The sequence below is a fragment of the Hemitrygon akajei genome, chromosome 8 (assembly GCF_048418815.1).
Source record: "Hemitrygon akajei chromosome 8, sHemAka1.3, whole genome shotgun sequence".
Lineage (NCBI taxonomy): Eukaryota > Metazoa > Chordata > Chondrichthyes > Myliobatiformes > Dasyatidae > Hemitrygon > Hemitrygon akajei.
The window spans coordinates 151,531,962-151,548,859 of record NC_133131.1 but is presented as its reverse complement, the minus strand read 5'-3'; the positions used below and the strand labels follow the sequence as shown (position 1 = coordinate 151,548,859).

At 38.8% G+C, this 16,898-nt stretch overlaps 1 protein-coding gene across 2 annotated transcripts in view; it reads right to left on the bottom strand.

Annotated features, from left to right (window-relative positions):
• Positions 1–16,898, bottom strand: part of larp4b (La ribonucleoprotein 4B) — a 93,291-nt gene that overhangs the window by 17,329 nt on the left and 59,064 nt on the right. The window contains exons 11-14 of one of the 2 annotated variants that reach the window (XM_073054848.1): positions 13,072–13,181; positions 7,106–7,360; positions 6,648–6,693; positions 377–553 (exon numbers count right to left, since the gene is read on the bottom strand). In XM_073054848.1, coding sequence (XP_072910949.1) covers positions 377–553; positions 6,648–6,693; positions 7,106–7,360; positions 13,072–13,181 — 588 coding nt within the window. The remainder of the gene's footprint in view (positions 1–376; positions 554–6,647; positions 6,694–7,105; positions 7,361–13,071; positions 13,182–16,898) is intronic. The other variant, XM_073054849.1, reaches the window with a different exon arrangement.

Sequence of the window (16,898 nt, the reverse complement as noted above, 5' to 3'; positions counted from 1 at the left end):
TTTGTTCTCCAGCAAGACTTGAGTGCTACAGGCCATACCCGTCCATCTTTCCCAAGTTATTCATTTCCTCCAACCGAATTCCAGGTCAATGCCCTGCACGCATCTCATTACTCATCACTACATGGATGCTTTCCCTGACTGAAAATGCCAACCCACTTTTCCTTTTTCCAATTCTAGAATATTCAATAACCTGTAATTTCAGCTCCTCAGAGTCAAACGTCATTATAACATTTGTTACTGCTGTGTTTATTAAAGTTACCATTACTTAACTGCTCTACAAAACTTGAAAAACTGACTTTTGAACTTGTTCTTGCTTTTAAACATGTACAAATCACCTCAATACAAATGCTCCAGAGAAACAGAACTACCACAATACCTGTACTATCTGTGTCTTCTCTTTTGGAATTACTTTGACATTGGACAGTCTGTTCTCAAGAACTTCTTCAGTCTTCAGATTGCCTGCAGCACCAGGCAAAGGAGGAAAGTTGGACAATCCTAGTTCAAAGTTGGGTGATGGCGGCTTTGGTGGAGGAGGGGACTGTGTCTGGGATCTCTGCCAAAATAAAATTTAGTTATAATAAGCACCTGTCCCCAAAATATCATGAATTAAAACTGGTCCTGATACAAACTGCTCAAGAAATGAAGCCTTAAAATCAGATCAAGAAAAAAAACATTGTACATGTTCAAATTGCAAACAATACCCTATTACTTGTCATGAGTTTTTCAAAAAGCACTTAGAAGTGACCTGATAAAGGAATACAAATAAATAACAGATATAGATACGATAGACAGTATACTATCAGAAAACTACAAGACATTGCATTGGGTCACAGAAATTCAGAGGCTGAGGAAGAGCTTTTTCACCCAGACAGTGGTTGTAATCTGGAACACAGAGTCCGAGAGGTGGCTGCAATGTTTTAATATCTAGGGGAGTATGTGTAATAAAGTCAGAAAAGGTGATGGACCAAATGTGGTAAATAGGATTAGATGTATTTGATGGCCAACACAGACATGTGTTGCTTTTATGTGTAACTGAGCAAAATACCTAAAATTTTACAAAACAAGATCTAACTGAATGCAAATCGCACTAAGGGATTAATAGTCATTTTGCATCAACCTCAGGAGATATGCTATGATACGTTAAAGTTCTGCTCCACCTTGGAATTACAAGTGCAGTAACTGCTACTAATAGGAAATGGACACCAATTGGTTCTGTGCAAGGTCTCACAATAAACTGACCAGATCATCTGTTTGATAATGTTTTACTGAGAAATAATGTTAAAATTTCAATTAAACAGTAGCTCAAAATCAGTGCATAATCCTCCTCCCTGCAGCATTATTTATCTTAGATCCTCCAGAAATCCACTACTATTTTTCTGTCCAAAGCAACAGAGAGGTTGAAACCAGAAAGGAATTCAACACACAAAATAAATTCAGCAGGCCAGGCAGCATCTATGGAAGAGTAAACAGTTGACGTTCAAACTGAAACCTTCATCAGGAACTCAAGTGTGACTGATATATTTAGCCATCCTTCTCTAACAAGGTTTCAACAAAATACTAAAGTAGTAAAAAAAAGTTTGTGAATTCTCCATGTGCAGAAATTATTCTACATATTGCATTTTTAAATTATCTGTGCCCCACCCCCACAAAAAGTGGGTATGCTGTAAAGTTACAGATTTTGGTTTCACTTTCCTTCCTTCTGATGACTGACTACCAACCCTCTGCTCTACCTCATTCCATGGTGGAACTATTCAGTAAATGTGCTCCATATTTTCAGTGTTTTGCTTACTTTGTTTTACTTAGCAAAAGGATTTTGCAATTTCATTCTCAATGCTTCATTTCACTTATTTGAAAGATGCTATTTATCTCATACAACCATAAAGTACTTCTGGCTTAACAGCAATTTCCATTCATCAAGGAAGAGTTACAATCATAGAACACTGTCGGGGTCTGGGGATTCATCCACCCTAATTTGACTCAAGACAACGAATATCCCATCTTCTGTAATTTGTATACAGTCCATGAACTCCCTGCTGCTTTGCCTCACTTCTATAGAATGTTTCCATCTCCTGAGTACAGATGCAAAACATTTATTTAAGATCACTTCCATCACTATAGATGACCACTGATTTCCAGAGGACCAGTTTTGTCCCTTGCTATTCTGTTGCTCTTAATATCTACAGAAGCCCTTAGGATTCTCCTTCATCTTGACTGCCAAAGGAAACGTGCCTTCTTTTAACCCTCCTGCATTCCTATACTCAAGTATCTACCTCATTTGCTTCCTCCTGCCTATACCAGTTATGTGCCTTTTTTTCTTAACCAGGGCCTCACTAAACCTGTTATCCGTGCCTTTTATTGTGTCAGGAACATGCAAAACTGTACTCCCAAAATTTCATTTTTGAAGACCTTCCACTTACTAAGTAGTCTTTTGCCAGAAAACAACTTGTCTCAATTCATACTTGCCAGATGCTTTCTGACGACATTATAATTGACTTTTCTCCAATTTAGAATCTCAACCAAAGGAGCAGACCTACCCTTCTCCATGATGATCTTGAAAATAATGGCATTATGATTCAGTTTGGCACCAAGTGCTAGACAGTGTGGGAGCATCTTCAAGTACTTAGCAGTGGTTCAGGATGCCATTTTGTTACTTACAGAAATGGGCAATGATGTCCTACAATGGGAAAAAGGGCTAAGCCTGGTAGAACTATTTGAATTTTATTTAACTTAGCTTATTCCTACAAACCCTGAAGAGTCACAATACGCTGGAAGAACCAGTGAGATTTAAAGAAGTTGCAAGACCGAGAATAAAGCAAATGTACATTGAGGACAATTCCTTAACTGGTTATGCCCAGTATCTAGCCTCAAGGAAAAAGATTGATTGGGCTTCTGATACCCCCTCGGAGACAATAGCTGTTAAAGGGCTTCAGTTTTTTCATCCTTGTATAGAAAGGAGGTTTTTAAGCCAAAAAAAAAGTCATTTAACAATGTGACTGTTACTCATCCTCAATGCAGGAGCCAACTACTTGGCTCACTCAGATCTCATTTCTCTGCAACATATTTCACCTTTGATTCCTTCTGCTATTTCCTGCACCGAGCCAATTAATTTGCATGTTTTAGTAGATCAGAGGAAACACATGAAGAAATACACAAACCTCACAAGTAACACCCAAGATGGAATCCACAGCCTTGGAAATAGACAGCAGTGCGGATGACGCGTGAAAACACAGCAATAATTTAAACATGCTTCTAACTGCTAGTACATGGAATTTCTTACAACATGGAATAAATATGAGACTTTGGTTCAGCCTAGCCAAGTACTGCACAAAATGACGATTAAATGGCTTATGTTACAGGTCTGCCAGGCTTTAAAGTTGAAGTACAACATTCTATAATTAAAATTGTCCAGATTCCTATCAGATTATCTTGATAAATGCACAGGAAGTGAGACACCTTTGTCTTAAGTTTATTGTGCTTTTACCTCTAGTACCTGGAATTAAATTGAGTAATCAAGATGAAGTGCAAATTTGATTCAAGGTCAGTATCATTTGGATGTTCAATAACTATCAACAGGTACAGCTAAGTTCACAATATGGTCTTCCATAGGATGCAACTTTGTCAAAATCTGGATAATTCAGTTAACATCCAGTCTACATTCAATGTTGCCAGAAGAGCTGATAACTGATCATTGATATCAAACCAAATCAAAGAATTGTTAAGCACTTGAGGCCATTAAACTACCCAACATATCCAATTTTAAAATAATTTGTAACAAAAATTTGTCATAAAAGCAGATGGCAACCGAAGCACAAGATTCTGATTTTTTTCATGTGTTGTCATCCGAGAATCTAATTACGTGCAATAACATGGCAACATCCTAGATTGATTTAATCAAATAAAAAATGCACTTATGAACTTTAATCAAACCTTACAAAGGAAAAGTGGAAGATTAAGTACTACAAATGTGTACAGACTTATATCCAAGTCAAAGAACAACGAATAGCAGGTGCTTTAATTAAATCATGAAATGGGAAGACAAAATCATGGCTGAATAGGACAGGGATGTGTGGCTATAAAAGACGAGCTAGGCTGAGATTACAAGGAATGTTCAGTTAATAAAACTGAGTCACCAAGGTGAAACAAAGACCAAGTTCTCTCAGCAGAGTGTAAACAATATATGTTTTATATATAATGTGCAAAAGTTAACATTGGGCAAATTGTGACTTTTAGGGGACATGGGCAAGGTTGTATTGACCATCTGGACAGTGGAATTAAAACTCTCTCTCCTTGGCTAACACAAGGAGGATGGTCATAGTCTTTTTCCCCAGCATTCAACACTACAGGGCACAGATAAAAGGGAGGAAGAGATTAAGACACCTGGGAGCTAACTACAGTCACCTGCCAGAGAAAGTGGTCAAGGCAGGTACAATAGCAGTTAAACATTTGAGAAGGCATATGGAGGGGAGGTAATTAGAGAGTTATGGGCTGAACACATAAGTGGGACTAGACAAGGGGATGCTGTGGTCAGCATGAAACAGATGGGCTAAAAGTCTTGCAACACTATTACTATGAACATTTGAAAAACAGGCTGCAATGCTTATGTTGTACATGTCTGATACTGAAGCAACTGTTTAAACTACAAGAATTTGAGAATATAATGTCAAAAAATTGCACCAATAGATGGAGGCATAAAAGAACCATGGCTTACCTTGACAGTAGAATATTTAAAATCAGGGACAACCTTATTCAAGTTAGCAAATGGCACACAAGATTAATGAAAGGATACCCATACACCAAAAATGTTCAGGAGGGGCATACATATTTTGAGAGGAGGCATAAAAGGAGCTAGGTGAGTTGAGCTGTGGTGCAACAACCTTGCTATCAGTAAGGCCAAGGATTGATTGTGGACTTCATAAAGGGGAAATCAGAACATCTAGCAGTCCTCCTGAAGTCAGCAGTGGAAAGGGTGAGCAGCTTCAAGCTCCTGGGCCCAACCCATTGATATAATTGTGAACAAAGCATGCTAATACCTCTACTTCATAGGAGTTTGAAGATATTTGCTCTGTCACCAGAGATTCTTGTGAATTCCTATAGAGGTACAGTGGAGAGGATTCTGAACAGTTGCATCACATCTTGTATGGAGCATCCAATGCAGTCACAGGAAGCTTCGAAAAATCATAGATTTGACCAGTTCCATTGTGATCACATCTTTTCCTTACACAGGAAGACTTCTAAGAGGGAGCAGCATCCAGCATTTAAGATCCACTCGTTCTGAGTCAGGCCCCGATTCCCACTACTGTACCACCATTGGGGAGAAGGTGCAAGAGCCTGAAGACCCAGACTCATTATAGGAAAAGCCTCTTTCCCATCAAGATTCCAGAACAATCCATGAACTCCTGAACATCACCTCATTATCCATCTTTTGCAATATTTTAGTTTTGTAACTTACAGCAATTTTTTTCCCCAAGTCTTGTATTTTCAGTAAAACTTCATGACATATATTAGGTAATAAGCCCAATTCTGATTTTCCTAGCAGAGAAAATAACTTTTGCTAGTGAAGGTCAGAATGTATCAGAGTAAGTTGTGTGGGGTGAAAAAAAGCACCTACGTGATGCTCTCACGTTTTCAGCTATTAGCTGAAAATGAACTGGATAATGTCTCACTTAGGATTAGAGTCCTCTCGCCAATGTTTTGGAATAAGGAATGTGCTGAGTAGAATGATGTCACTTTATCAACAGATTAGATTATATAGCTCTTTAGTAGCATATTGTGAAATATCCAGATGTCCACAATTGAATCATCAGCTAATTGGAAATGTGCATGAAAACACATAGCAAAGAGGTGACCAAATGCTTTAGCAAAGGCTTTATTTTAAAGATGTTAAAGATATGGAGATATGAAGTTTAAATAGAGGATCATGAGTAGAGAGCTTAACCAGCTGCAGGCAAGGCTACAAGCAACAGGGGAAAGGAAAATGGGGTGCAGAGAATCAAGTGGTTCTTTCACAATCATTCTTTGCTATCAAGGCAGTATTGGTTAAATGCCCAAATATATTAACGTGTTTGACCCTATATGGTTAACCCAACGTATTCATTCAAATTGTATGAAATACCACCAGACATCCATGCCAGCTTCACTCCTATCTGGTCAGTCCCTTGTTACAGGCTTTTTTCAATGACCGATTGCATGTTATGGCAACCATAAATAGCAAAAGGTGCAGCCAGATGTGAACATACCAACAGCAAGAACTTCGGAGGGAAAGCTGGACACTTGATTGTCCAAATGTGCAGATCAAATAAACATGTAGGGTTTACTCTCATTGGACCAAAGTCAAATCAAAGGAAGCAGTTAATTACAAGGAGCCTGTCCATGTGACAACACAACTTGCATGAGACCAATTTTTAAAAAATCCATATTTAGCATGGTTGGATCACACAACAAACCATTTATGATGAATCTCTGGCATGGCAAACTGCAGACAACATTATATTAATGCTCTCAAATAATTTCCCACCCCTTTAGCTTCAACATGTCAGATAGGATAGACAAGTTACACAAGATCAAATTCCAGCTGGCACAAACAAGCATCCTGTCTAACCAACTAAGGCAATCAAAAAAACTTCAAATACTGAAGAAAAAAATCATACCGTGAACTTGTCTTCTCTTTTCTTCCTGTATCCATACGAATTCTTCCTGGAAAAAGAAATCCATAAAATCTTAATTATTCAGACATAAATATCGGTTTCCACATGCCAATTCATAACAGTCTACCTTTAAGGCTTGCTTTGTTTAACAATGCCTATCAGTTGAGACACTGCTACAAACAATTGTTTTAAAATTCAAACAATGTTGAAATTCAAACATCTGTGATCCCTTCTTGGCTATGAATTCAAATTGCAATGTGCGTGGAGCATAATCATTATTTGCTAATTACAGGGTAAAAATGAAAAAGGACAAGGTGGCAGTATAGGCTGACCTGGAGGATGTTCAGCATTCCTGGTTAAGGAATATCTATATTTTTTGTCTGACTAACACATGTTTGAAACAAATAAAATGGGGGTCAATTTGATAGTTATGCTTCCTTACTTTGGTTAATCAAACTCACCTTCCTCGACCCATGCTGGGTGATGAATCAGCATTGATTTGTTCCGCTGACCTGGCAATTCCAAAATCTCTCTTATTATAAGCTGCATTGCTATGGATCCGTGTCCTATTAGGCCCGGCCGGTCGCATCTGAGGACTTCGTACACCGTTCAATAGACGATCCGTCGAAAAATTAAATATCGTTGGGCTCTCTAATAGTCCTGGTCCACGATCTGCGCTCGGCAATGTGGGGCGGAGATGAGATTTGCTGTGGTTCCTGATCACAAATTCAATGTATGGTGATTTATTAGAATATGTGATCTTACTGGTTTTCAGACCACATAATGAAAGGCAGAATATTTAATAACTAATCATTCGTCTACAGTGATAGTACAACTGTGGGTCTTACAACACTGGATGACCAGGAGGATTCATCACAGAAAACTTCATCTTTGGGGATCAATGGAGATGGTCAATGGTTCACTTCCATGCTCCTACATACGTCCTGGCTATTATTCCATCACCAACCATTCCAAACACAAACCTATCATGGACATGATTGGCAATAGGATGATCAAGGCCAAATCTTTTGCATAATATACTGTCAGAAACAGGCTGAAAAAGCACCTGGCATAAAGGAATACCCTCAATTAAACTTAAATTCGCAATCAGCTAAAGAGACTTGAATGCAAAACTCCAAAGGAATTCAACTGCCTTCGAAAAGTCAACCCAATCCTGCAGTGGAATACAAGCAATCAAAACCTTCAACTGAATCAGAGTAATCTGCAACCTCTGCACATGTCAAATATTTAAATACAGCAATATTATAGGTTCATGCACAGCCCATCCAAGGTGGGGTAGTTGGTAGTGGCAACAATCTATCCACGGTGTGACACTGTCTGGTTGATTTGAAACCCTAAATCAGAATATGTAATTATGCAAACTGAGCTTACACAGTTGTAAACAATGCTGGAAAATAAAGAGCAGATTTCTTCCACTTGAAGAACCCATGAATATACGACAGATCAAGAAAATTGTTGTAATTAATTTTCTTTGGGTTTTAAAAATCACTGCGGATTTGGCATGCACACTTAAGTGCATATTATATATTTAAAAAGCAATGCATTTATCATATATGCCAGCTCAGGCCATCCCAGTAGGTCAAATAGCTGGTGCGCACAGTTGAACTTCCAATAGTCTAAATGTATCCTTGCCTGTCATTCCAACGTGCTTCTTTGGGGTCACTTAATTTCCAGCCCATATGATAACTGCTGAAAGGAGATGCATTCATTCTCTTTCAGAATGATCATCTGCAGACTAAAGCAGTTCCTGCTCAGGTTATGTCTCTAAATTATATTACCAATTGTCTCTTAATTTTTCAGCTGGGACAGTAGAGTTGGCTTTGCTTCGAGCTACCATATTTGTCATACCCGCAAACATCCTAAAACGTTATGTTTAATAGCTTCCTGCTTCAAAATTTGCACAGTAGGTTAATAGATCTACTTGAAACTAGTTGGCCTCCTTTCATTTGCAGGGACTAATACAACTAAAAGAACAGATTAAGAGTCCTAGATACAACTTGGCAGCCAATAATTCGGCCACATGACATACCTGGATGTTAAGAGTGTCTATAAAAATTATTCACCCTCCTTGGGAGTTTACATGTTTTGTTTTACAACATTGAATCACAGTGGATTTAATTTGGCTTTTTTGAGACTGATCAACAGAAAAGACTCTTTCATGTCAAAGTGAAACTAATTTCTACAAATTGGTCTAAATTCATTAACAATTATTAAACAAAATAATTGACTGCACAATTGCTCGGCCCCTTCACGTCTGTATTTAGTAGTTACACCTTTGGCAGCAATTACAGCCTTGAGTTTCTGTGGATAGATTTCTAACAGCTTTGTGCATCTGGACACTAATGTTTCCCATTTCTTAACAAATTTGCTTAAGCTCTGTAAGACTGTATAGGGATCGTGAAGCCACAATTCTCAATTGGGTTGAGGTCTGGAGTCTGACTTGACCAATCCAGGACATTATCTGTTTTTAAGACATTCCTGTGTAGCTTTGGCTTTATGCTTGGGATCACTGTCTTGCTGGAAAACATAACTTCTCCCAAGTCACAGTTCTCTTACAAACTGTATCAGGTTTTCCCTCAGAATTTCCCTGTAGTTTGCTGCATTCATTTTACCCTCTACCTTCACAGGCCTTCCAGGGCCTGCTGCAATGAAGCATCCCCACAGCACCATGCATCATGTTAAGGATGGTGTGTTTTTGATATACAGGGTTTGGCTTATGCCAAACATAGCTTTTAGTCTGATAGCCAAAAAGCTCAATTTTGGTTTCATCAGACCATAGAACCTTCTTCCAGCTGACTTCAGAGTCTCCCACATGCTTTCTGGCAAAGTCTGGCAGAGATTTCATGTGAGCTCACCACCCCCCACTGCCCCCAACAGTGGCTTTCTCTTTGCCACTCTCTCGTAAAGCTCAGACTGGTGAAGCAACAGTTGTGTGCGCAGTCCCTCTCATCTCAGCCACTGTAGCTTGTAACTCCCTCGAAGTTGTCATAGGTCTCTTAGTGGCCTCCCTTACTAGTCCCCTTCTTGCATGGTTACTCAGTTTTTGATGACAGTCTGCTCTAGGCAGATATACAGCTGTGCCATATTCTTTCCACTTCTTGATGACTGACTTTGTACTCCAAGGGATATTCAGTGACTTGGAAAATTTCTTGTAGCCATCTCCTGACTTGTTCTTCAATAACCTTTTTGCAGAATTACTTGTGAGTGTTCCTTTGTCTTCATGGTGTAGTTATTGTCAGGATACTGACTCACCAGCAGGTAGACCTTCTAGATACAGGTCTATTTTTACTACAATCAACTGAAACACCTTGACAGCACACAGGTGATCTCCATTTAACTAATTATAACTATAAGACCAGAAGATATAGGGATAGAATTAGGCCATTTGGCTTATTGACTCTTCTCTCCCATTTCATCATGGTTGAATCGATTTTCCCCTCAGTCCCAATCTCCTGGCTTCTCCCCTATCACTTAATACCATGTACAATCAATAATCTATCAACCTCTGCCTTATACATACATACATACAGACTTTGGTGTGACTTCTAAAACCAATTAGCTGCACCAGTGATGATTTGGTGTGTCATATTAAAGGGGGTGAATACTTATGCAATCAATTATTTTGTGCTTTATAGTTGTAATTTTAGATCACTTTGTAGAGATATTTTCACTTTGACATGGGAAGTGTCTTTCTGTTGATCAGTGTCAAAAAAGCTAAATTAAATCCACTGTGATTCAATGTTGAAAAATAAAAGATGAAAACTTGTGGGGCAGGTAAATACTTTTTATAGGTATTCTATGAAAACTACTACTTTCACAAAAGCAGAGTTAGATACATTGCAATTTTGCTAGTCATATAAAAAGTTGTTGAACCATCTAATTTCCCAAGGTCTTGTATTCAACTTCTGACATCAAATCAAAAATATCAGGTCAAATAATGTGTGAGCCTATGAATGATATTAGTGTATTACAGGAAAACTGAACCAGAAACCTCCAGGAGTTCAGGATAGGATCTGAAGCCATCACAATTTCAAATAATAATTAATTTCTAGAAGGATCTTTAAAGGACAAAATGCACTGGGAGCCGAGTAGCCATAATGAGCATATTACACGCACATTACTTTTATCAAAATACAAATACAGTGGTCACTATTGATTTTTTTGTGCTTAAATACCAACTTAAGATTCCAAATTAACTAGGAGAGGAACATAAGTAACCATGAAAATAAAGCTTCAAATGGGGCAAACTCCAGAAATGACAGCAACACTTCAAAATGGTTACTGATTTCGTAAAATGGAACTTTACACTTCACAAATTTTGCAAGCAAGCACTCTGTTCAATATACTTTAGTTTTAAGTTTAAGTTTTGTTTTAAGTTTGTAATGAGTTTGGACGTAACTGTAAAGAGTTCTCCCTATGTTTGCGTGGATTTCCTCCGGATACTCCTGCTTCCTCCAACAGTCCAAAGACATACTGGTAGGTGGGTTAATTGGTCATTGTAAAGTTCTCCCATGATTAGGCTAGGGTTGCTAGCTGGTGCAGCTTAAAGGGCAGGAAGGGCTTATTCCACACTGTATATCAATAAATTAATCGCTGTGAACAAAATTGGATTTTCTTGTACATTTCAAAATGCTGCAGGGCACACACTTTCTCTTCCAAGTGTGTTTAAATCTAGGGAAACACAAGGAATGTGAGAGGAATAAAATAGTTCTAGTTTAATGGGTACTTGATTAGTGCAGACTCACTAGGGGAAATTAGACACCATTTCCCAGCTGTGTGATGTACACTATTTCAATATCGACAATAGAGAATGTGCAAGTAGTAAAATTTTGGTATGAATGGGAGATAGTTTTCATGTGAGAAAGCCAGAGTAGCCACATGTGAAAGTCTTTTCCTGGCCGGGACGATGCAAAAAAAAAAGGGTGCCACACACATCAGTGCTGGACCTCAATTTTTCACAAGTTATATTAATTAGGTTCATGTCATAAAGCTCAAACAACCGCAGAGGTGATTTAGAAGGATATTGCTGGGATAAGGGATTGAGTTAAGCTGTCTTCGTTGGAGTGCAGGAGAATGAAAGGCAATCTTAAGCAGGTGTCTATGATCATGTAGGGACATTGCGTTAATGCAGTTTTTCCCCCTGGATTTGGAAATGAATAAAGAGAGGGCATTGCTTTAGAGTGAGGAACTTAAAGGGCAACTTTTTCACCCAGGGAATGGTTAGTCTATGGAATAAGTTGCTGAAGAAAATGGTTGAAGCAGGTACACTAACAAAATTAAGTACTTGGACAGATACATGATAGTAAATATTTGAGTAATACGAGTCAAACATGGGCAAATGGGACGAGCTTAGTTAGGGATCTTTGCCAGCATGCACCAGGTGGGCTAAAGGGCCTGTTTTGTGCTTAATGACAATGATTCTAAATAAAAGACCGGTAAATTTGCTGTTGAAACAAAATTAATAAGAGTACTGCAAAGATCTGACAAATTGAGAATAATATGGTAAAGTACTAGCTTTATTCACTTTGGCAGTAACATAAAATTTTCTGAACGCTCAGATTGCAAAGCAGGATGATCAGGTGGATTGCGGGGGGGGGAATGGGGACTTTAGAGCATGATCAAAAGCTGAGCATGTTGGCAATAATTACAACATCCAGAATAATACTGATTATTGCCGGGGGGGGGTGGAATTGCAGGCTTTAGTAGAGATGTTGTTATGTTATTTACATAGCGAACTGGGCAAGACCACATCTGTGCAAATTATTGGTGACCTTATTTAAGAACAAATATTAAACCACTGAAGACAGGAAAAGGCAGAATGACTTACATGGTAGGACAGGTTTGGTTTGTATTTCTTGGAACTTAGAAGTTTGAAACAAAATCATGAACCTTGTCAGGGTGTGTATTGACAAAATGCTTCCTTGTGGGAAAATCTACAACTGGAAGAGTGCATCTCATTTAAGACAGCTAAGGCAAAATTTTGTTGGAATTGTCTTCCTCCATGGGAGTGGAAACAGTCTTCAAATAAATGACAGAGGAATACAGATATGCAAGGTTACAATTAGATCAGCCACATCTTGTTAAATTGCAGAGTAGGCTTGAGGGGTGAAGTATTCTACCCATGGTCCCAATTCAAATATATTGCTGCGCATATATATATATATATATATATATATAAAAATAAAAAGATTGATGTAACCTTGCAAATCCAAAATGACTGGGGAATAAAGTTGGCAAAAGGCAAGGAGCACTAGTTTCTCTCCATTTTGTTTTTGCCCCACGCAACCCACTTTCCATCTGCAGTTCTCGATATCACTACCAGGCTTTTACCAGCACATCTATTTCTATCACATGCTATACTTATCTTAATTTTGCATTTTGAAGGAAAATATTTTTAAAATCTTACCTGTTTCTAGGGTTATATTGTCTGAGTGAGGTCAAAGGGGCTGTAGCGGTTTTGAAGTTTGGGGCTGCAGTAAATCCATTTATGAAGCCAGCGTTTGGGAATGGAGACACCTATCAAACAAATTGAAGATATTTAGTAAATTCAATGCATTTAAACAAGATAGATTGGATGTAAAACACAAATATGGGATAAATAATAACTAAATTACAAACATCTATATTTCATTTTAAGAATCTCACTGGCTCTCCACTCAGTCTTGGATCACCTGGACAATAGCAATAACTGCATTAGGCTGCTGTTTATTGACTATAGCTCAGTGTTCAACACAATCATACTGTCAGTTCTACTCAACAATCTCCAAATCCAGGGCCTCTATACCTCCCTCTGCAACTGAATCCTTTACATCCTCACCAGGAGATCAGTCAGTGCAGATAGGAAATAACATTTCCTCCTCATTGACATTCCACACTGGTGCACCTCAGGGATGTGCACTTTCCCAAAGCTCTATTCTCTCTCTACACCCATGACTGTAGCGCGGCACACTCAAACACCATCAATTAATTTGCCAAGGAAACAACTATTGGCAGAATTTCAGATAGTGGTGAGGCGGCATACAGGAATGAAAGATCAGATGGTTGATGAGAGACACAACATTATCAGGACCTCCATCACATGCCTTTTTTCAAGGTGGTGGTGCAGGAGCCTGGCAATACACAATTTACGTTTTAGGAACAGCTTCTTCCCCACTGCCAAATTTTTGAAAAATCAATGAACCAATGTGCACTATCTCAATTTTTTTTTAATTTTGTGTGTATATTTCTTATTGTAATTTATAACTTTTTATAATGTACTGCTGCAGCATAACAATGTATTTCACGACATATGCCAATATTAAACCAGATTCGGAAAGTCCATTCAAAACACTGGCATTTTCAAAGGCAAATCTTTTTATTTCTAACACAATATTCTAGTCTTGGTCTAGTTTCACCATTAGCCTACAAAAAAAATTTGATTCCAGGAATGAATGGTTCTGGGCCTGTACTCACTGGAGTTTAGAAGAATGAGGGGATCTCACCAAATATTGAAAAGCCGAGACAGAATGGATGTGGAGAGGATGTTTCTTATAGTGGGGGAGTTTAGGACTAGAGGGCACAGTCTCAGAATAGAGGGGAGCCCCTTTAGAATAGAGCAAGGAGGAATTTCTTGGCAACAAAAACCTGTGGAATTTCTTGCCAAGGTGGTTGTGAAGGCCAAGTCAACAGGTACATTTAAAGCTAATATTTGATGGGTTCTTGATTAGTCAGGGCGTCAATGGTTATGGGGGAATAAGACAGGAGAATGGGGTTGAGGGGGGCAAGAAATGAGATGATGGAATGACAAAACGGACTCAAGGGGCTGAATGGCCTGATTCTGCCTGTGTATTATGGTCTAGCACAACCTTTCTCAAACTTTTTGCCCCAGAAAAACCCTTGAAATAATTTTCAAGTCTCAGGGAACCCCAGTGTAAAAATTATTATATCTACAGCTCACTATACATTAGTGTGATCAGCAATTTGTGAATATAATAATCATCCGAAAATAAGTGCCAAGGCTCTTTTGAGTAGAGAATGAATTTTTAGCCAACCTTTCTTGAAAAACTAGTTGAACTCATCTTACCTTTCTTGGAAAAAAACTCACAAGGCAAAAATAATAAATTTCTGTTAAGTAACCGGCTTCAGCCAAAATTGAATTTATTTTTTCTAAAGATAGGCTCCATAGATTTAATTTAAATGAAGGGTGTTTAATAATTAATGCTATTTACAACAAAAATTTCTTGACAATGTTGAATAAAGTTACTAAAAACCACAAGCCAAAGCAATATGAATGAAAAGATGGCTTAAAACAATTTTATACAAAACCAAAGAAACAGTTTCTTACTAACTGACATGATCAGGCTCAAACATTTGAAACCTGTGTCTTTTTTGCTGCAGAAATGCTCAATTCTGTGTTGAATTTGAGGTAAGCACATATTGATTTCACCTTCAAATGAAATGAGACAATCTCTGTCCTTGCTCTTGATGCTTGTTAAATAAGAAAGAGCTCGCTCACATATGCAAGTTGAAAGCAGCAGCAAAATGCCCAATGCTTTTCCCTTGAATGGCAGGATACTCTTCTTTTAAAGAAATCCAGAACTTGTCCATGGGCAGGTCAGTAACTCTCACCTCGAGTGCACAATCAGACTGCATCTCAAAGTTCTTCCTCTTCTCTCAAAGAGAAGTTCTCAGGTTGAGCAGAAGATTCAGAGAAAGGGCCCCTCACTTGAGTTGAACAGGAGGACAATACTGTTCAGTTTTGTTCTGCTGTTCTTCCAAGTATTTTTCAATAAGGCTCAAGACTTTCTTATCCTTTCTCACTCTCAAGCCCAAGCAGCAGTAGATTTCTTTTTGCAACATGCTTTTTCTAAAGAATCAGTTTCCTTTCAAATCCATGAATTTTTCAGACTTATTCAACTGGTTCACATGATGAAAAATGTCTGCTAAGCAAGCTAGTTTCTACAGCCATTCTTCATCTTCAAAGCACTCAGCAAAACCTGGCCTATTTCCCTGAAAGTACTCCTGCAATACACCTTAGTGCTCAGGCACCCTGTTGAGAACTCTTCCTCTGCTATTCACATGATTTCTATATGTGGTAGGAGACTGGTGTACTCTTTTGCCCAGGTTTCCCAATATTTTAAAAAATGCTCCAGTGAACTGGTCTTTGTTAATAAAGGTAACCATTTTTGAGGCATCATCCAGAACATCAGCACCTCTCAGTGAAGAAAGCAATGTGTTGTGACACTGTCAGGACTTTTCCCTCTTTTTTTAAAGAGGAGAAACAAAACCTCTCATGGGGCCAACCACTGATGGGACACCATCAGTACAGATGCCAACACAGTTCCTCCAAGACAGACCTTTTGTTTCCAGATATGAAGACAAAACATTAAATGCATCTTGGCCTTTGCTTGTTCTGCGCAGCTCTTCGCAACAGAAAAAGTTTTGAATTTCGCCATGATTTACAAATCTTACAAATGCTAAAACATGACATTAATTGGTGAAATATGTTGACTCATCAACCTGGATAGAGAAGCTGTTGCTTTTCAGTTTATCACAATAAACCTCTTCAGCATCATGTGACATATCAATATGCCGACTTGGGTATTGTTTGAGGGTGGCTGCCTTTTCACCTGAACAAAAACCATGCAAAGGCCCATTCGCAAGCTACTATATGTGGACAACTGTGCTCTTCTCATGCACAGAGGACATGCTGCAGTCTGCAGTCAAAGTTCACCAAGGCTGCCAGGGCTTTCAGGTTAACAGTCAGTCTGAATAAAACAATGATCCTCCATCAGAAGAACCCTAAAGGCATTTACAACCCACCTCAGATCACCATTGGTGACCACCCTCTCGTCACAGTTGAGTAGTTCACCTACCTGCGCAGTGTCATCTCCAACAACACTACAGTAGTAAGGGACATTGACAATTGACTCGCCAGAGCTAGTAGTGCCTTATGGCGCCTCCAGAAACGTGTGCGGAAGAACCATCAGCTGCATCCATCCACAAAAATCCAGATGTACAGGGTTGCCGTCATCACAACACTGCTACACGGCTCCAAAGGCTGGGCCTTGTAACGCAAGCAAATCCAGCTGCTCAAGTGCTTCCATCAGCACTGCCTCCACTCCATCACAGCTATCAACCGGCAGAATCGTGTCTCCAACAAGGTCCGGGAGAAAGTTCAACTTCCAAGCACTGAAGCCACTCTGCCGCTCAGGCGACGTATCTCACACGGACAACTCCAGGTTACCAAAACAC